General features: G+C 41.9%; 1 protein-coding gene across 2 annotated transcripts in view; it reads right to left on the reverse strand.

The window, feature by feature from the left end:
- Srgap2 (SLIT-ROBO Rho GTPase activating protein 2) overlaps positions 1–20,695 on the reverse strand; it is a 242,591-nt gene that overhangs the window by 25,401 nt on the left and 196,495 nt on the right. For both annotated transcript variants that reach the window (XM_090341319.1, XM_090341318.1), the window contains exons 11-15: positions 17,658–17,742; positions 14,533–14,560; positions 12,475–12,499; positions 6,170–6,230; positions 564–641 (exon numbers count right to left, since the gene is read on the reverse strand). In XM_090341319.1, coding sequence (XP_090197445.1) covers positions 564–641; positions 6,170–6,230; positions 12,475–12,499; positions 14,533–14,560; positions 17,658–17,742 — 277 coding nt within the window. The remainder of the gene's footprint in view (positions 1–563; positions 642–6,169; positions 6,231–12,474; positions 12,500–14,532; positions 14,561–17,657; positions 17,743–20,695) is intronic.

Below are 20,695 nucleotides of genomic sequence, written 5' to 3' on the forward strand. Positions count from 1 at the left end.
AAAATGAGGCCAAAGAGGCCAGGTCTTCTGACTAGCTCTCTCACCCCTTTTGGCCTGCAGCGAAGGACACCTACTTACAGGAGAACAATCATGCTGAAACTCCCTATGGAAAATTTCCTATCAGATGTAATTAGATTTAATGAGAGGACCAACCTCAAATTGAAACTATATATATCCATTACAGTGACGGAAATTGCCAAAGCTTGCCCATTACCTTAATAGCCCACCAGATAATAAATGGGCTACAATGAACAGGCGCATTAGCCTTGATATTAACTGCCACCAAGGGTTTTAGACAGGCCATAAACCGCTTGGCTATCATAGTTAACTTCTTGGGTTTTGGCAGATCATCCACAGGAGAGAGGCAGGATGGGTGAGGCCGAGAAGGAAGGATGCTGGAATTCACTTTACAGGCCTCCCTGCATATCTAATGGGGAGTTTATGAAGACAGCAGATAAATATCTGGAGAGGGCAGCAGGTTGGCTTATTAAACTCTGGGACCTCTCAAGGGAGAAAGGTGGAGAAGGACATATTGGGTCTCATTGTCATGGCTGTCCCCTCACCTCTCTCAAAGGCATTCTTGATGTCATTCACCTCCACCTGGGATCCAGACACTCGGAAGATCCCTTCATGCTGCAGTCCTAGAAAAACACAGGAGAAGTGATCAATGAGAGGTGAAATTCACAACCAGTGTCAAGCACCAAGCTTAGTTCGATACATATCTCCTCAAGCAGTGTGGACAGTACTCAGACTCTCCTCTTTTTTCAAGCCAAAAAGAAAAACAGAAGTATAGCGACAATGGAAACATCACTGTGATGATTATGAAGCACTAGCCTAAAGAAAACACCAAGTTGGAGACTTCAGGGAAGAACTGTCTACATCTTGTTCCTCTTCTGATGCAGAGGGAGACTGTCACACCGTGGCCTTCCCCTGTCTTTGTCTATCAGTTCTCACCTGTCAATGGGAAGCGGCCCATCATACTTTCTTACTACTCAGAGTCAAGAACAGAAGATAGATCATGCAGGCAAGACATTAGGGACTGTTAGAGTGAGTCGTCTAAGGTCTGAGGTCATAAATGAATTCTTCCAGTTGTTTTCATACACTGCTACTAGTCTAGGGAGTAATGTTTTCAGATGATGGGATCTGCTAACAGCTAACTGCCAGCACACAGGCATAACCCCTGCTTTAAAGAAAGCATCAGGAATATTACATTATGGCAACATGCACTTGTATGCACGCATGTGTGTGCGTGCGCACACATACACACACACACATACACACACCCCTCTGTGTTTTTTGGCTTTGTTGAAAGAGAAAATAATCATGAAAAATAAAGCTAGAATAGCAGTTGTTTCTAAAAAGCACTATCATGTAAATATAATACTTAGTACCTACAACAAGTGAAAACTTCACACTAAGGTCGAGGTTAGCAATAATCCTAATTTTTAGATGAAGAAATTGAGGAATAATGACCGGACTTCAGTTATACTGCTAATATGAACACAGGATTTGTAGCTGTAGTCATGAACTCTTCATCCATCAAGACCAGACTCTTGAGGCCTCTTGACGTACAAGTGCAGGGCAGCTGGGAGTTGTGCTGGCCAATCTGGAGTGGCTTTCAGAGAACCCCACATTCTCAACTGCAAGGTAGGGTAGAGATCTGGGAAACACCTCATTAGTGCCAGGACCTGGGGCTGGGCTTAACTGACATATCTATTAAAGCAGGACTGCCCAGCCTTTCTTAGGAACGCTGATGTCAACCCTGGTCATTTTTGTCAAAATCCCTCAGTGATGGCATGTCAGGGAAACCTCAAATATCTTCTAAGAAAACAAAATGCTACATTTTCCTGGCTATTTCAGGGTTACCTTGTCAGAGATAGAAAGGCAACTAGATTCAATCAGCTGGACCTCTGGAGATAAACTACATGGATAAGGACTGCAATTGCTGAATCCAATTGAAACAGCATTAGGAAGTAAGCAGAAGGAATGTGATTATTTGGTTTGTAATAAGACTTAAGTTGTCTGCTCCTCTAAGGGAATCTACAGAATGTTCCTCACAGAATGGCAGACAACGTTAAAATCTCATTAATACCCATGTAGCAGTAGTACATTAGTTATCAAGTGGGATACCAGAGCCAGATAAAGTTGTTTAAAAAAGAGAATGTAAATAATGAGTTGGCAGAAACAGCCACATACCTAGTGTCTTGTTTGTCAGAAACAGGGTAAGGAATGATAGTGCAGAGGACAGGATGCTCAGTGTATTCCAGCTGTTGGTGCACTACACACTTTCTAGTTGGTCCTGTACCAGCTAGCGAGGGGGTCACCTTGTTGCTTCGGGGTAGGCTAGATCACCAAGAAAACAGCCTTGGTCCATGGGTCCAGGACACGTAGAGATGAAAGGTGTTGGAAATTGGGCAAGGGGCCTGAAACATTATGTGCTCCCTTTGGTCTAGTTTCTGGTTTTCCTGGAGGATGATGTTTTAAAAGAACTGCTTAGTTCTTTCTCAACAGACAGAATCTTTAGAGTGCTTGACATAATGCTTCTAAGAGCAGAAACTAAGTTTTCCTGAGAGAAAAGGGGGGAAACCAGCTGCCTTTTGATTCCAAGACAGGTAAATTCTGGCATAAACAAAATGGCACAGCCCCAACCTTTACTTCTGTACTTTTTCATAGTGCCCGTTAACAAGAGAGTATAAAATTCACTGGACCTGGGCAAATTATTTTATATGTGGCAAAAAAACCCCCCACCTTCCATTGGATGTAGGACTCAGCTCTTGCTAAGAGTGACTCTTCTTAGATAACCCACATTTCTTCCCTCATGGAAAAGATGGCTTCTTATGTTCTTCCTTCTCCTTTAAGATGTCCCAAATCACTGACTCACCCAAACAGGGAAGCTCAGCTTTCTTATCTGAATAATGAAGGCCTTAATGCTTTCCTCTGGTGTGTGTGAAGATAATAAGGACATAAAGATTCCTAGCACTGAGAAGCCTAGAGACAATTGTAAGTCTGATAAAGAACAGTATGCCCATTAAATACATGGATATTGTAATATTTTAGTTTTGTTTTGTTGGGGGGCTCCCAAGCACCTAGAGCCATTATTTTGGGGAAAAAAATCAATTTAGCTGAATAAGTTACCCAAATTTATAAAAAAACAAAACAAAACCACAAACCAAACAATCATCTATTTGGTTAATTAAAAATATGCATAAAATAATGGAATTGCTCACCTATACTTCTGTAATAGATGTTACATAACTCATGTTTGCTAATAGCTGTTTTTGCCTTTAGGACAGTAGTATGTTGTCAAAACACTGTGTTACAAAGTTACTTGGTTAGTTCTTTTCCTCTTACTTGGTTAGTTCTGTTCCTCTTCCATGTGGTATGCATTTGTGGCACAACTTGATATCGTTCATATTCCATCTGGGTTTTACTTATATCCTAGTTTTATTTATCTATGTATCCACTGAGTACTGGAAACCTTAGCATAGTTTTAAAAAAGATACTCAGAAAAATGCTCCCATGGGACCGGGAGTTTGGCCTAGTGGTTAAAGTGCTTGCCTAGCATGCATGAAGACCCGGGTTCGATTCCCTGGTACCACATACATAGAAAAAAGCCGGAAGTGGTGCTGAGGCTCAAGTGGTAGAGCTCTAGCCTTGAGAAAGTCCAAGGACAGTGCTCAGGCCCTGAGCTCAAGCCCAGGACTGGCAAAAAAAAAAAAAAAAGAAAAATGCTCCCATGACTTTCCTATTTCCCCACTGCCCAAACACCCTCTAGCTTCTAGATTGATTTTCTTTCCTGTAGCTTTGGTACAATGAAATAATAATTGTATATTCTTATACTTTCTTACATGAAAGACAGCACACTATAGATACTCTTAAATATTTTGTTTTTCACACTTAAAGTATGTTCTAGAGGGGCAGGAAGTGTGCTCAGTTGGTAGAGTGCTAGCCAACAAGTGAAAGTGTCAGGTACCAAGTTGGAGTCCTGGTCTCAAGACAAAAAACAATATGTCATATCTTACCATATCAGGCCATGGACATCTTTCTCATCATCTTTTCGAAGCTGTATGGCATCCATTAAAATGGATGGATTGTCATCTTTCCAACAACTCTTATACACAGGGGCATCTAGGTTGTTTCTAATATTTTGCATTTGCAAACAGTGCTGCAGCAAATAGCCCCGTGCATGCATTTTTATATTGCTGGAGGTATATTTTCATGGCAAATTCCTAGGATTGCTGGATAAAAAGTCAAATGTCCTGTGTACAGTTTCCTGTACACATCAACAATCTCTGTACTTTGTGTTCCCTGTCCTGCAAGACATTCTTCCCTGGATAATACACAGAGTTCACCCCCTCACAACGCTGCTCAGATCTCATCTACTCTAGACAGATCTATTCACAGAGCCCATCTAGAACAGTGTCCTCTTCCGTTCTCCATTCCTCACTTTTCTTTTCTTTTTTGTTCTTTCTTTCTTTTTTGTTGGTGGTGGGGCTTGAACTCTAGGCTTGGGTGCTACTGTGGAGCTCTTCAGCTACTGCCCTATCCCTTGAGCCACAGTGCCACTTTTCTAGTGGTTAACTGAAGATGAGTCTCATGGTTTTTTGTCCTGGGCTGGCTTTGAACCACGGTCCTCAGATCTCAGCCTCCTGAGTAGCTAGGATTACAGGCATGAGCCACTGTACCTAGCTGCTTTACTTTCCTTATAACTCTCAACAATACTCAGAATATTACAAGCAAATTTACTTACTTGTGGGCCAGTCAACTGATATGTTTATCTTTCAGTAAAATGCATAGTTCAGGAGGACAGAAACCAGACATTTTTATTCATATATAATAAAGATACATATATACACATATACAAATGAATGAATAAATATGAATTCAAACCTTTTTTTAGGCAGAAATAATTCTTTTTCTCTTGAACTCAATTTAGACTTACCTTTCCCTACTGCTTGCACATTAATCACTACTATCTTGTGAAATTTCTTCTTCTGCTATTCTGAATTATTCACACTTATCTCTTTGCATTTAATGTATCACTTGCTTACTTACATCTTCCCAAATGCATCATAACACTACTTAAAGACAAGAACGGTGGATATACCACTGTTTTTGCTTTCCTACCTGGAAATGCACAGTGTTCAGCATTGATCAGGGGCTTGATATATATTTGCTGAATGTTCAGTAGAGAGGTACACTGTTCTTCTCCCAAGTGAACAGAGATAAAATTTTAAAATAACAGCTGATAGAGAATGAGATAAGTAGTAAGAATGCTAAAATAATTACTGCTCCAAAAAGGAACCCAAGCAGTGTCCCTGCTTATAGGGCGAGAGGGAGAATGACTGCCTTGGAATTTAGACAGCAATGCTTTACACTCCTTCTTAGCTACAGGATCATCATTCTGCCCTTCTCATGTCGCTAAGCAAGACATTAACTAAAATAGCTTCTGATGCCCAGTTTATAGACATCTCCATATCTCTGTTTTGTTAAAAACGAACACCCTAACCCTTAGAAAAATCAATTCCCTGGCAATTATCTCCATTCCTAAATTCTGTCCAAGTAGACCAGTAGCTGGTCAGGAAAGGAGTTATTAGATTTAGCTCTGTCTAAGCAGAAGGATTAGTGTGATTTGTTTGAGACTGAGAAAGAGCCAGCCCCTGCAGACTCCCAAATTTTGAATACAGCTTTAGGGTCAGTTAATAACTGAGGTCTTAGATGACATAGTATCCAATGAAACTAATCCAGCACAAAATCTGTCATTACAAGAGACTAGGGAAACATTAAAAATGGACTTGTTTCTAATAATTCTGGTGCAGAAAGCCAAAGGGACAAAATGGCCAGGCTGTGCCATGGGAAATACCTATATATGCAATGGCTGTGACTAATGGCAAAGCTACTGCCATCAAATATTACACTCATATTTTCTCATTTGGCAACTGGATTTCAAATTTATTTTTGAGCTAGAAAAAGGCATTTGATGAGTAACTATGGAGTTTTGGGTTAAAATGTTATCTTTCCACATCTAGGTGTGGTCATTCTGAGGTAGTATACTGTACTTGAAGAATGTCAGGATGGGAAAGCAATCCCTATTCTTGCTCTACAAACAATTCCTGGAAGTTCTTCCCAACCTCTGCACAAATATAGGCAAGGCTGAAATTCTGCTTACCGTGTCTGCTGATAAACCGGATGCAGCTTTCTACCACCAAAGGAATTGTTTGGCTAGAGTCCTGAAAAGCCAAAGAGAAATGCTCTATCAGAATGATCAAACAGGGATAGCCTAGGTAACAGACAGTGAGCCATATCATGTAAAACTCAGTTGGGCCAGTGAGTGATCCACACAGAGAAGTTCCTGGTCTCTCTGTGCCCTCCAACCAGGGTGCAAAAACACAACCACCTCATGCCACACAGTGCCTTTAAATCCATCATGTCTTAATTGGAGTAGGTCATCTTTTATTTACCCTCTCCCTGCCTGTGACCATCTGGTTGTTCTGTCTCAGCCTCCTAAATCTTTCAAGTCTATTCATTTTCAGGCTGCATGAAACCATCCCTGTCTATTCCACCCGTATCTCTATTCCCATCCTTGCTACCTGCCCCCCCATCCACATTTGTCTTCCTTCACATAGGGGATCTTTAAGAGTATACACCTCACTAAACTTCAGAGACTTCCCTTTGCGCTCTTCACAGCTGTACATGGCTAAAGTCCTGCCTTTGCTGTCAGTGCTCGTTGGTCTGTTCTTGCCCTTTTATCTCAGCCACAAACACGCTGACCTTTCTGTTCCTCAAATGAGTGGCTCCTGCTGCGTTCCTAAATCTTGGCTATGATGTCCTGTATGATGATAGATACATTAACTTCCATGACAACTACATCATAGACCACACAAGGGCAGATTCTATACTCAGCTAACATCAGATGAAGATCACAGAGTAAACCAAAGGAAGCCTCAGAGTTCATTTGGTATAAAAGAAAGAAAAGAAAAACCAATTCTTGGAAACACTAGAGATAACCAAATAAAAAAAGCTATTGCCTTTGATGTCAATTTTTGTTCTGCATTTTTTTTTCATAGAGTAATCTTACCCAAGTTAACTTCTATGGACTTCAGTTTGTCATTCTCAATCTGAGGAAGGGACTGGTGGTCAAGGAAAGCAATATGTCCTCTTCACATGTGGATATTAGTGCTTCCCATTTACAGAGATGCTGAGCCATGTATTTAGATAAATTGGTCCTCATAACAATCCTACAGACTAGGTATTATTATTACTTTCATTCTTACTTGACAATGAGGAAATGAAGGCTTAGTGAGGTCAAACAGTCACTATAATCAAGAGCTAGAAAGTGGCAAGGCCAGGATTAAATGCTGCCATCAACCATGAGACTGAACACTCAACAACACTGTCATCTAGGAAGTCATCAAACAATTATACTAAAATCCAGGAGAGCATAATGCAGCAACAGCACAATAATTGAGCTGTATAGAAGGACATCAAGCAGAGGCCTAGAACCTAGCTAGAAAGGCTTCAGGTGGTCAGGACAGACACTGGACTTTCCAGGAGGGTGGGCAATAGCGCTATCTGCCCATTTCATAGGTTTGCTTTTGTCCTTCCTTGCTCTGAATTTCCGACTGTAGCCATAGGGTTTTCTGCCATTAGGAAGGCAGCTGGGTCTCATGAAGAACAAGACTGAGAGAAGAGCTGGCTTGGCTTCCAGCTCCCAAGCTTGCCAGGAACCAGGACACTGCCAAAGGATAACTATATATGCCAAGGTGGAGCTGGATCAGGAAGGTCTTGGTGACCCAAAAGCTAAGCTTTGCAACCCCTGAACCATCTGCTTCCTCCAGCTCTCCAGCTATAGCAGTCAGATCTGCCTGCATCTCTGACCTCTGCCAGTCAGGCCAAGTGATCTTACAAATAGAACCTTCATCCTAATCTTCTGTACAGAGACTGTGTTCCATTACTAAGAGAGGAAAAAAGCTTCATTTTCTGGGAAGTCTTTTATGTTTATAGACTGAAGTTATTATATGCTTCATTTATAAATAGCAGCAGCAGAGATAATGAAGATAATAGCAATATGAGAGTTGGTTAAGTTTTGCTGGCCTTCGATTTATATAGAAAGGCTTGGCAGGAGAAGTTAGGAAGCTCATAGATAATTGGCTTCAACAAGTTATGTGAATGCAGCAATTCTATTTGGATGTGCAGAAAATAGACTATCAATGGCAAAATGAACTAGGCACGATTGGCAAGAAGGAGGATGCTGACGAGATTAACCTGCATGCCCAAAGTCACCAAAGAGTACACTGGAAGCAGCTCAGAGGAATCACGGGCCAGTGGTGACACGTCCTACTGAAGAGAGTATTTGTCTTGACCTATGTTCCCATGAAGCCTAAACAAGTTTCCAGTATGAATAAATAGGAGATAAAGGCACAAAGGCTTTAGCTGATCTTTCTTCCTTCTTGTGATGTTTCTAAACTATGAGCATGTTCTCCACACACGAATGCCCCTACTTCAACACTAACTTTACACAACTACCAGAGCAATTTCTTCTTCTTCCTCTTCCTCCTTATTCCCCTCCTCCTCCTCTTCCCCCTCTTCCTCTTCTACTTCTTCTTCTCATCCTCCTTCTTCTCCTTCTCCTTCTTTTTGGTCCAAGACCCAGACTCACACTCAGTTTCTGACTCTTTCACTCAGTGGTTGGTGCTCTGCTACCTGGTTGGAACCAGGCCTCAAACCCTAAAAGAGTAATTTCTATGTTTCATTCACAATATTTCTCTTTTTCCCCAATGGTAGGATAAAGGTCAGTTCAATTTTGTTGTTGCTGTTTACAGCAGTTTTGGCCATATAATCTTTTTTTAAAATTTTATTTTAATGTATAGAGGGGTTACAGTTATATCTGCCAGATAGAAGGTGCGTTATTTCTTACACATTGATACCCCTTCTCATGTTTTTGTCCCTACTTCCCTCCCCCAACCCTCCCCTAATCTTTTTTCCCCTCCTATCTCAAATAAACACACACACACACACACACACACACACACACACACACACACACACACACACACACAACACACACTATACCAGGCAACAAAGTCAGATACTGTAATAATATGAGATTAACCAAAGGGCAACATAAGAGAAGGAAAAAAATAACCATAGTACATTAAGAACAACAGTCGCTCATAATTAAGCTCTTGTTTCCATGCCCTTGAGGTCCATTAATTTGACCTCATCCTATATGTTGGCCATATAATCTTAAAGTTGGAAGGGGCCTTTAAATTCCCATTCAATCAAGTTAAGAATATTGATGGAAGAAAGGCAGTAGGTATGGTCTAAAAAGACTGTAGAGCAGTGTTCCAGTAAACATTCAATGGTCTGTCAGTGTCTACATGTGTTTCCTTTGGTATAAAATCTTTTATTTTTATATTTTTTTGTATTTTAATTTCTTATATTTATCCTGATATATTAAATCAAATCAAACATATTGAGATACTATGTGGTCTCAATATGGGGTCATGGGGCTTTAACTGTGGGCCTGGGCATTCATTGTCCCTGAGCTCTTCAACTCAAGGCTACCACCTTACCCTTAAGACACAGCCCCACTTCCTGTTTTCTAGTGATTAATTGGAGATAAGGCTTTGTAGTTCCTTGGACAGATTTTGAACCTCGACTCTCAGATCTTAGCCTCCTGAGTAGCCAGGATTACAGGCATGAGCCACTACATGATGTTTTGATGCATGTATATATTGTTTAAAGTACAAGCAGTCACTTAGAGGTACAGACTCAGGCAGGCAGGACCACAGAAAGTAGGGGATGTTGGAGAAGAGACAGAGGTTCTCCTGGGTGGCGCTGTCTCTTAACTTCATGTTTCTCTTAACATGAGGCAAAGTCAACAGAGGGCCTCGTCTACAGGAACAGAGAAAGCAGAACCAGGAACAAAGGCATGGGGAAGCAATGGCCAGGGGAGAGAAATGTGAGGCTTAAAGGAGGCAGAGAATGTCTGGAAACAATATTTGAGGTGCCTTCTTCTTATTAAGGAATGACTAGATGCTTTAACTGTCTCTGCTGGGTCAAAGTGACTAGAATTCATTAGGTAACTGGGGAAAAAAAAATCCCAAACAACAATGTATACAAACAGTGATATCCTGGCTACTTATAGACAATGACTCATCTTCTAAGTAACTATTTTGGTCTCCTGATCATCAAGGAAAAACTTTAGTTGACCTATCATTAGATCTGAACTGCTGGACAGAAACTGGAGTAGCAGAACAAAATACAAGTTTTTATTTGATTGGGATTTAGAATGTAATCTGGAACTCTTATGCAAAGATTACCAGGCAAATACACTTTGCCTGCAACTGCTTAGGTACAGCACAGTACAGACCAGATTGACTCTGCCCTCCTCCAGTGGTAAGTCCAACCAAGGGTACATACCACCTGTCAAACTGTGGGCTCCCATAGCCACTTCTTTTTTTTCCCCATATACTTTTATTGTAATTAATAGAAGGGTTACATTATATTCACCACATAGAAGGTGCATTACTTTACAAACATTTATACCCTTTCTCATGTCTCGGTCCCCATTTCCCTCCCCTCACCCCGCCCCTCATCTTGTTTTCCCCTCTTCCCTATCCTATTTCAAATAACCAAATAAGCATATATACAATATTACTGTAGCCACTTCTGCAGCGAGAGCAGGAGGTAAAAACCCTCCCACCCTTAAGCTGCATCTCCAAGCAGAAGGCTCAGTTTTAGATGAGGAACTGAAAGGAATAGACTTCAAGTTCTTCCTATTCTTGGTATTAAAAGGAAAATGGCTTGTTCAGTCTTAAAGACATTTATCCACCTATGAGTTCTAAATACAATAAATATCCCCAGGAAGGATTCCATTCCTCTCTAATTTTAAGAGAATTAAGGGAGAAAGGGAGAAAAAACAGGAACAAGGAGGAGAATTGAAAATTTTTTGGCACACTATACATTATGTACTTATAATAAAATAAAAAATAAGTAGAACAGAACAAAATGAGATTCACGGCTAGGGATGTGACTTAAGTGGCAGGGTATCTTTCTAGCAAGTGCCAGTTCAAAACCCAGTAATAGCACAAAAATAAATAAATAAAAACCATAATAAAACACTAATGACTATTTAAAATAAATAACTTGAAAAGAAAAATAAGGGCCAAGAGTTTGGCCTAGTGGTAGAGTGCTTGCCTAGCATGCATGAAGACCTGGGATTGATTCCTCAGTACCACATACATAGAAAAAGCTGCAAGTGGTGGTGTGGCTCAAGTGGTCAAGTGGCAGAGCTCTAGTCTTGAGAAAGTCCAAGTATGCTAAGGCCCTGAGCTCAAGCCCTGGGACTGGCAAAAAAAAAAAAGAGAGATGGTGGGGGAGAGAGGGAAAAAGGGAGAGAGGGAGAGGGAGAGAGGGAGAGAGGGAGAGAGGAAGAGAGAGAGGGAGAGTGGGGGAGAGAGAGATACTGATTCAATGTCAGGGTGCAGTGGATAATGATAGCAGAACTAAGACAAGCTAAGTTGAGCATTCTGACTTCCCCAGCTGGGTGTCCACCCAGCCAAAGCAGATGGATCCCTGAAAAGGCTGTAGGGTACATGGTTTCTACATTTGATTATTTCCCTGTAGCTGGGGTATCTGTGAATTACCCAGAATGACTGTTTAAAGCCTGGACCAGTTTTCTTTTGAATAGACAGAAAAAGATTTCTGAGTTCTCTCTATTCCTTCCATGCTAACTGCCTTCTGCAAAGCTGGAATGAGCTTAGGGAACACAGAACCATTTCCGTATTTGCCATAAAGTATATAATTAGGAAGTCAAATTTGCTACTGCAGAAAAAAAACTTCAATTAATTTTTTTTAAACAAGCACAAGTGCTGTTTAGATTCTTCACTGATGTGGATTATCCACATCACTGCTCCCTAAGATCCTTCCTAATATGTGTAATAAGAGCTGGCTGCCCCAAGGCAGATTTTAATATAAGGGTGAACATCACTTGCAGAATTGAATGACTCTTACCTATCACTCCTGGACCAGATTTATTTCTGCATTATTAGCAGGTAGCAGGACCACATCTAGGATAATTATGCTACCAGAAACAAACAAAATCTACAAATTTGAACAAGACTGTCTAGTTTAGGGGATCAGCTGCTTTGAATTCCTGACATTAGTGCATAGGTAAAAAAGAGCGAGGCTGCTGAGTTTTTGGAAAACAGTGCCATTGGGGATTCTGACACAATCTGTCCAGGCCAAGCCAAACCTGACATGTGCATGAATAACTAGAGAAAAGAAGGAGTCATAAAACAATGACCATTCTAATGAAAGCTAACTCAGTGAAGTTGCCATAATCTTAACCACACCACAACTATAGGTACATAGAAGTGTCTACCCTGTCTCTGGTAAAGTTCCATACATAGCTAGGATTTGCTCAGTGTTATGTCTGAGAATTGAGCCTGGCTCTTGCTAGGTTCTTACCTGCTTCCTCACGGTTGAGCTACGTCTGTGATTGTTCCCACGGAATTGGAGAGGGAGGACCAATTCAGCAACAGGGAGGGAAAAGAGAGAATTAAGGCAGAATGAGACAACCAATCACTTTTAAACCCCAAAGTAAAGCTTTTAGTTACGAAAAATAAGCTATGTGGCGATGAATGAAACAAATATTACTGAGTTCAGTTCTAGAAGTGGCTAAGGGACTTGATAAAGTTACATTTCCTTTTCCTTCTTTAGGTCTTTTACCACTTAACCATGGCTCTAGCCTGGTAATTTACTAACACTCAATAAAGCTTTTCTTCTCACAGAAGCACAGAGAGCCCTGCTTTTAATATCTACCACATCCAAAATTCAAATAGGAGGGAACTGGCTCAAGCTCTTGTAAAAGAGATTTGGATCAGACCAGAAAATTCATATATACCAATGGATATAGTGCTTTTTTTCTTTTGGATTTCCTCAGACAAAAGAAAGTGAGTTATTTTTCTGGATTTAGGGGGTAGGGCGCCCAACTGGAAAGATTCTTAGGGATCCTCAATGTTTTTTAAACTGTGTTTAGCCTAGAAGTCTTTTTCCCTCAGGGAATTGACATAGAACTGCAATACCCCAAAGGAAGAGAGAGGGTAGCAATCTTCTCTCTCCCCCTCCTCTCTTGTGAAGACAGAGCCAAGGCCTGGCTGAGCCTTATTCTGTGCCTCTGCTGCCAGCCTGTTCCCAAAGAATCTCTTTGAAACCCTTTTCTCAGATCTAATGTAAGAGGAGGAAACTGAGGTTCCAAGAGGGGAGAAGAATGGCCCCAAGGCCACACATAGTGAAAAAAACCCAGCAACAAGGAAGTCAACTGAGCTCTTTTCAGTCTTTTCCAGACACGGTAAGACCTAAGGTGAACTTAAACTATGAGGCATACCCCACAGAATTCCATTTTTCCATTACTTCTCTCTAGTCCTCAAAACTGGTATGTTAGTAATGAGAAATTTGGTGTAATCCACAATAGCAAATGATGAAAGCCAAATGAAGCTATCTCTAAATAATGAGCCTATAATAGTAAATGGCCTCATGATTATTGTGTGTTGGCAGCTAGCAAGGGTTGATATAATAGGCTAACACAGGACTCTAAGGAGTCCTGCCCATGAAAGCTTCCTCCAGTTAAATCAGCACATTTTTAGGTATCTGAGACTCTTGGCTGAATAAATGCTTTGCTTTCTGCCAGCTCACGAGTTTTCTCATAGCAGCACTGTGACTAGGAGGGAAAAACATTTGGCTGGGATAGAAGGGGAAGGTAGGGAAAGTTTGGGAGAGCTGTATACTTGTACATCAGGCAAGGATTTCTACCAGTGCTTATTTGGCAATGTAATATAATATTATATTATCTACTGATAGTCATTAATTAGAGGCTGTAGTCTTTTCCATGTATATGAACAGCTCAGATCGAATACCATCTCCCGATTTTCTCTCCTGACATCAGGGAGGACTTCCACCAATGGTAGGTAGCTCCCTTGATTTGGTTCTGCCCAGCCCTTCCCTTAAATGACAGCAAATCCCAGTGCCATCTGAGATCAGATGGGGATTATAAAGCGAAGAGAAGGCAGTAACTCTGCTCAAAGCCGTTTCCTTTAAAGTCATTCAGTGTCTTTTAATTTTTCCATTGGTGGTACTGGGATGTGAACTTAAGCCTTCTATAGCTACACCCCTAGAGCTTTTGCTTTACCTATTTTGCAGGCAGGGCCTCAAGACGTTTTTTCCTGGGATAGCCTTGGACCAAGATTCTCCTACATCTGCCTCCTCCATAGCTAGAATGGCAAGCATGAACCACCATGCCCAGCTTATTTGTTGAGTTGGCAGAGAGGGGGTGGGGGAGTGTCAGCAAACTTTGCATTCACAGGTTTCCTGAACTCTATCTCTAGTGAGGGATTACAGGTATGAGCCAATGTACCTGGCTTTCATTCAATGTCTTTACAATGCAACAACTTGGCTCTTTCCAAGCTTCAATAACATCTCACCAGCCTCCCTATATTCCTTTGCAGGGCTGTCCCAGGCCACACCTACCTGGCCAGACTGCAATCTGTCCGCTGACCTGTGGAAAGACAAAGGAAAAAGCATATGTTGAAGGAGAATGGATAAAAGAAGGAGATCTACTCCTTAGAAGTGACTATTCCCTTGGCCATCTCCCTAAAGAGCCACTAGCAGGAAAGCACAGAGCACCCAAAGCCTCTTTTTCGGTAAGAACTATCTGCTTCTGGTTCCCAGATCAGGGATGCTCATACTCCAAAACCTGTACTTTGTCTTCCCAAGCAGACATTAAATAGGGGTAGATGTAGATAAGGCAGACCATACCTTAGAAGACAAATCCAAGAAAGATTTCCCAGAGATGAAGTAGTTTCTTACTTACATGCTGTGTGTGTGTGTGTGTGTGTGTGTGTGTGTGTGTGTGTGTGTATGTGTGCGCGTGCATAAGTGTATTGTTTGGGGTGTGTGCAGAGACCCTGTTCCTGAGTAGGTAGAGGAACAACTGTTTGTGTGCACAGGGTCAGGAGGGGAGGGGAAAAGAGCTGTCTGGAGATAGTGGAGAGAAATAATCTTGCCCACATTTGCATTTTAGATTAATACTAACTCTCTCATGAGGTTAGACGGGGGTGGCGAGAGAGTTGAGACTTATTGCTGATGCTGCCAGCACCTCAGCTCTCAAGCAAACAGTGCATCGGAATATCTTCAAGGATCATAACTAGCTTTTTTTCTTCCAGTTTCTTTTGTATGTTATTATTTGTCTTGTAATTATAAAGGTGATGTACAGAAGGATTACAATTACACAAGTTAGATAATTAGTACACTTCCTTTTGCATAGAGTTTTCTTCCCTTTCTCTATAGCTAGCTTTAAAGAATGAGATGGAAAAGGCTGGGTGCTGGTAGCTCACGTCTGTAATCCTAACTAACTCAAGAGGCTGAGATCTGAGGATCTCAGTTCAAAGCCAGCCTAGCCAGGAAAATCCATTTAATTACAAAAAAGCAGAAGTGGAGCTATGGCTCAGTGGTGGAGCATTAGCTTTTAGCACAAAAGCTCAAAAACAGCACCCAAGCCCTGAGTTCAAGCCCTAAATCAGCACGCGCGCACACACACACACACACACACACACACACACACACACACACACACACACACGCAGGATGTCTTGAAATTCATACCAAGTATTCTTATGTTTTTACAAGACTTAGACACATGTATGCATAGGCTGTGATATGTTGCTTTCTTTGGGTTCACGATTAATGTGCATTAGCTCTGCATTAGCCACAACAGGGGCAAACTCCAGCAGTCATGAAGCGGGAGGAGAGATCAGCTCTCACATCTCTCACTCAAGCTCCTAGAGAGACAACTCCAGGCTTTTTCTTGCCCTTTAAAGCTAGTTAATTGTTGACTACAGCTCCATTCATCTTGAGAAACACCATCCCCCATCCCTAACAGCATCTTCTTATCAAAGGTTCAGCTTTCATCTGCAAAAATATTATTCTGAGTCATTATTTTCAACATCTGTCCCATTTCCATTCGGGAATATTCATACACATCAATTATCCCTCTGTGGCAAGAACAAGGGGCTCTTGCATTATGGTGACAAATACACACAGAAGGCAAGAACATGATGACTTGTACACAGGATGATTTATAGGTTTTTTTTCTCTTTATCCCTTGAACTTGTCATCTTTAGATTATGGCAATTTGCAGAATGGTCAGCCCTCATCTCTCTAAAGGGATTCATTTGGTGTATACATGCATGTTAGCATGTCCTCCCTCTCCTACCACCCACTTCAAGGTCCTACTCCCTGTCTTAACTGATGGGTTATGCTTAGATTGTCTTGCAAAAAAGAAATCACAGCTATAACTCGCTTCTGGGCTTATTTTCCACTAATTCCTTACAGAGCATTCCAATAACTCAAGGGTAAAGATTTTCCATAAGCAAAGTTTGGCTCTCAATGCCTGGACCTGTCTAGTCTGAGTCCCTTGGGTAGCAGAGAGCAAAGAGACCAGAAGCCTTTCTAGAAGGCTTTCTCTACATTATGGAGAACACCTTAAACAATCACTACATCCCTGACAGAAGAGATGAATTAATAATCTGGGGGAACTGTTTTCAACTTCTGGGACAGGAACAAGAAAGGACAGACAAGAAGGGTATGTAGGAGGCTCTGGTATTAAAAGCGAGGTTCCAATTCCTGGGCTGATGAGCAATGCATCTTTCCCTTTCCTACAGTCTCCAGTTTGTCTGATGAGTGTTTAAGAATTCATTAAAAAATATTAGACTTCTGTCTAAGTGCAGGCTCACATGTCACTGATGTGACCACAGGTTCCCTGTGGCCCCTCTGTTTGTCTTTCTCCCATCTGTAAGTGAGATTAGTGGGTAGGGAGGAGGGCAGGACATTCAGAGGCATCCCTAACCTGGGAATCCCATTAATCACAGGATGCTGAGAGCAAGGCAGGAGACCTGGGCAGAATGCCAAACAACCCCAGGAAAGCTTCCTTTCAACCTTCGCCTTCTGTTTGACGGCTGGCCAAGGAGAGAAAGTCCAGAATGCCAGTCCAGTTCTCTTGCTTTGCTACTTTCCAGGGTCTGGTTAAGATCATCATCGGGATGATCATGGCTTCAGCACAGCCACAGAAGAGAGGGCTGCCACTTAAATAGAACAGAGATCCTTCCATCAAGTAAGATCCTTCCATCAAGGAAATCCTAGAAGCTGTAGAAAACGGTGACTTGTTCATCAATACTGCTCTGAGGACTCTCTCCCTCCTCACAGCAGCTCCATGTCTCATAGCAAGCTCCCTACTTTCTCCCTCCTGCCACAGGGGAGCTAGGAATTTTAACAGCATCTGGAGAGGCAATAACCTCATAGCCTCTTTATCCTAGTTGTGGCAGGGAAGGTGAAGGAGGGGCTGGGTAGAGAGCAGGCATGCTCCATTTAAACAAATAGTTGATGCACATTAATGCTTCATTAAACATTGCCCTTTCCCCATTACTCAAGCAGTCATTTGAGGCATGTGCTTGCTCCACATTAAAGAGGCTAGGAAAAGAAAAGCATTCATATAACCAGATCAGGACCACTTGACAGAGGACAGAGCGCATGCTCAGCAGGAAACTCAGCCAGCTTCTCCCAGCTGCCAGCATCCTGAACAGCATTCCCACACTCACTTTCTCCCAGCGTTTTCTGCAGCAGGTCATGCTTGGCTTGTAATTTGGTGATGAGGTTCCTGCCCTCTAGGTACTCCTTCATTTTCTGTAAGGGAGGAGGAGAGAGAGGAATTAGATACCTAAGGGGGAAAAATATCACAGATGCTCAGCCAGACAATTTCCTTTTACAGGAGCCATTTGGTTTCTGAACCAGTTCCCTCCCCACCCCCACCCTCAGTCTAGGGCTTAAGAAGCTCAGGGCCTGAGCACTATTCTTGGGCTTATTCTAAAGACTAGAGCTCCACACTTGAGCCACAGCACCACTTCTGGCTTTTGGTACTAAGGAATTGAACCTGGGTCTTCATGTATGCTAAGCAAGCACTCTACCACTAACTAAACTCCTGGCGCTCTGATCCAGTTTTTATTTGATCTATTAAAATATTTTTGAGGGTTTGGTATAGGGGCAGGTGCAGATTTTCCTGGTGGATGAGTACCCTGTTGTGTTTCTCTAGGAGCTTCATGTGGCTAGTTCAAGAAACTGTCTCCTCAAGTCCCTGAGTGGTCTCCTTCAGGTCTACTGATGAATCAGAACTGCAGGGTGGCTGGCCAGTGTCTTGGAGTCCCAGTTTTCTTGGTATGAAGGTGTGTGCCTGCATTTTGGCACCTCATTGACCTCCTGCCTGCCCCTCCCACAGCATATTCCATCCCCCCCAGGAGCAGAGGCCCAGCCTGGGCCTTGGCCTTAGCTACAAGTGAAGATGGCAGAGCTGGACTCTCTTGGGCCTCCTCCTGTGTTCTGCATGAAGCCCTTACAAAAAGTGTGGGATTTCTGAGCACTTGGGAGTAGTACTCACCTGCTATGTGCAGACACCACACAACAGTTCTAAACACAAGATGAGGTTTTGGAATTTTACCTGCTTTAACAGCTGAAATATGACTGTGCTTTAGATGTGATTGCTCATTTAAACCTTGTCTGCCCAAAGAGAGATTGCATTTGACTGGAAAAAAAATCATCTGATTTTCATAACAAACCAATAAGCTACTATTATCATTGCCCCCACTATACAGATGAGGTTACTGGGGTTTGGGGAGACTAAGTTGCTCAAGGCCAAATAATGAGAGGGGGAGTGAGTATCCAAACCCATAGAGTGTGACATGCAGTACCAAACTATATAATACCCATTCTTTTAATATGTACAGTAATGTAGGAACTCTTAGAGCACATCCATACAGCATGCAGGGAAGATCTTATGATTATCATTTCCTTATTAGAAATGAGATGATCATGGAGAAGGGGGAATGTCTACAGATTGTTACATTAGTAAGTGACAGTACCAGGTGGCAGACAGACAGAAACTCCCAAGGTCGAGACTGTGTATTTTGTTTTGTTTTTTTTTTTCCTATGTAAAGGTAGTGTCTTGAGATGTCTCTATACATAGCTCAGCTGTAATCTTTCTGTATCAGGCACCAAGGAGTGAGATTAGAGGTGTGTACCACTATACTTACCTATTATCATGGCACCTTTATGACTTACTTATTTTGGGGGAGAAGGGACAATGTCTCATGCTTACTATGTAAAGGTTCTACAACTTGAGCCACATCCCAGATGCCTCACAATGATTCTTGTGGATTTCCATCTGCCTTGCTTGCCTCCTGCTGCACTGGTTCCTTTGCCCATGTTTAATTCTGAAGTTGAATGGTAGAGTTTCCCCAAGTGTCACCCACAAATCACGAGAAAGACATGGGATCATTCTCAGGTGAGAAGTGTAGAAAACATTTAACACTTTAATAGTTTAAGATGGAAAGAACAAAAATCAGAGGATCACAGTTTTAGGCTAGTACAGGCAGAAAGGTTCATGAGACGTCTTCTCTCTATGCATGGGTACTGCTGGCACCCCAAACTATAGGAGAGGCTGAAATCGGGACGATTATAGCCCTAGGCCAGCCTGGGCAGAAAACTACCTCAAAGGAGGAAAGCTAGACACTATGGTACATGCCTATCATTCTAGCAATGACAGAAAGCCTGAAATAGATGGACAGCAGTATAGACACGTGCCGGAGCAGGAAAGCAATACCTTAACTCTAAAACAACCACAAAAAATGGAGTTGAGGATGGAGTTTTGTGATATCAAGCCTGCTCTGTGACTATGAGGCCTTGAATTCAAACTCTAGTACCAATGAAATAAAAGCACACTGAGAACAAAATGGCACGGAAAATTAGCTCTTTTCATTCTATAATTTTTCTACAGAGTATAAACTTTTAACCAAGGGCTTGTCCTTGTCCCTCCATTTAATAATAAATAAAAATCTTCTAACTGTGTATAACTTGTTAATTTCTATGTCAATGACAATATTGTCCATAGTCCTGTCATGGAGGATTTATTCCTCATGCTTTCTTCTCCACACTGTCTCTTCCCTGTGATCAGAGATGCACGTTGTTCCTTCTCCCCATCTCTTGGGTACAGAACCTCAACCCGGCAGATATTACACACTCAATAATAAGTGCAAGAAGAATGAATAAAGAAATAAGGAGCTTCACTCTCCTCTCTGTAGAACTGCCCTTCACAGTTACAACCAGCCCCTGATGTGTCCCTACATTAAATGAACTATAAAACAAAGGAGAAACAAATGCTATTCTAAATAATTTCTGCTGCGTATTCAAGACCTGTTCCCTGGGCTCCTTTGTGCTTTTGCACGAGAACATCTGCATGAAAATAGGCTCTCCTGTCACCTTCCCTTTTCCATCTGCTCCAGCTGCCACCTCACCTGCTGTCAGTCTTCCCTGGGTGACATCCTAATCCCCAGCTAGTGACTAATTGTAGACTTGGAATAGTACTTTGGGACCCAGAGGTGAAAAGCCTTTAGGAAACATCCATTTCTAATAACCGTAACACTCAAAGGCCTCTCTTTGGGAGAGAAATCCCAAGAGACTCCTGAGTTTCCTAATGAGGAAAATTTACCAAGAGGCTGTAACCCTCAAAACAAAACCCAACTGCAGAATACAGCAAAATACTAAAAGGAGATGTTGTGAATTCCTTCCTTGCTCATGTTTCTACTTG

The sequence above is a fragment of the Megascapheus bottae genome, chromosome 10 (assembly GCF_031878675.1).
Source record: "Megascapheus bottae isolate mThoBot1 chromosome 10, mThoBot2.hap1, whole genome shotgun sequence".
Lineage (NCBI taxonomy): Eukaryota > Metazoa > Chordata > Mammalia > Rodentia > Geomyidae > Megascapheus > Megascapheus bottae.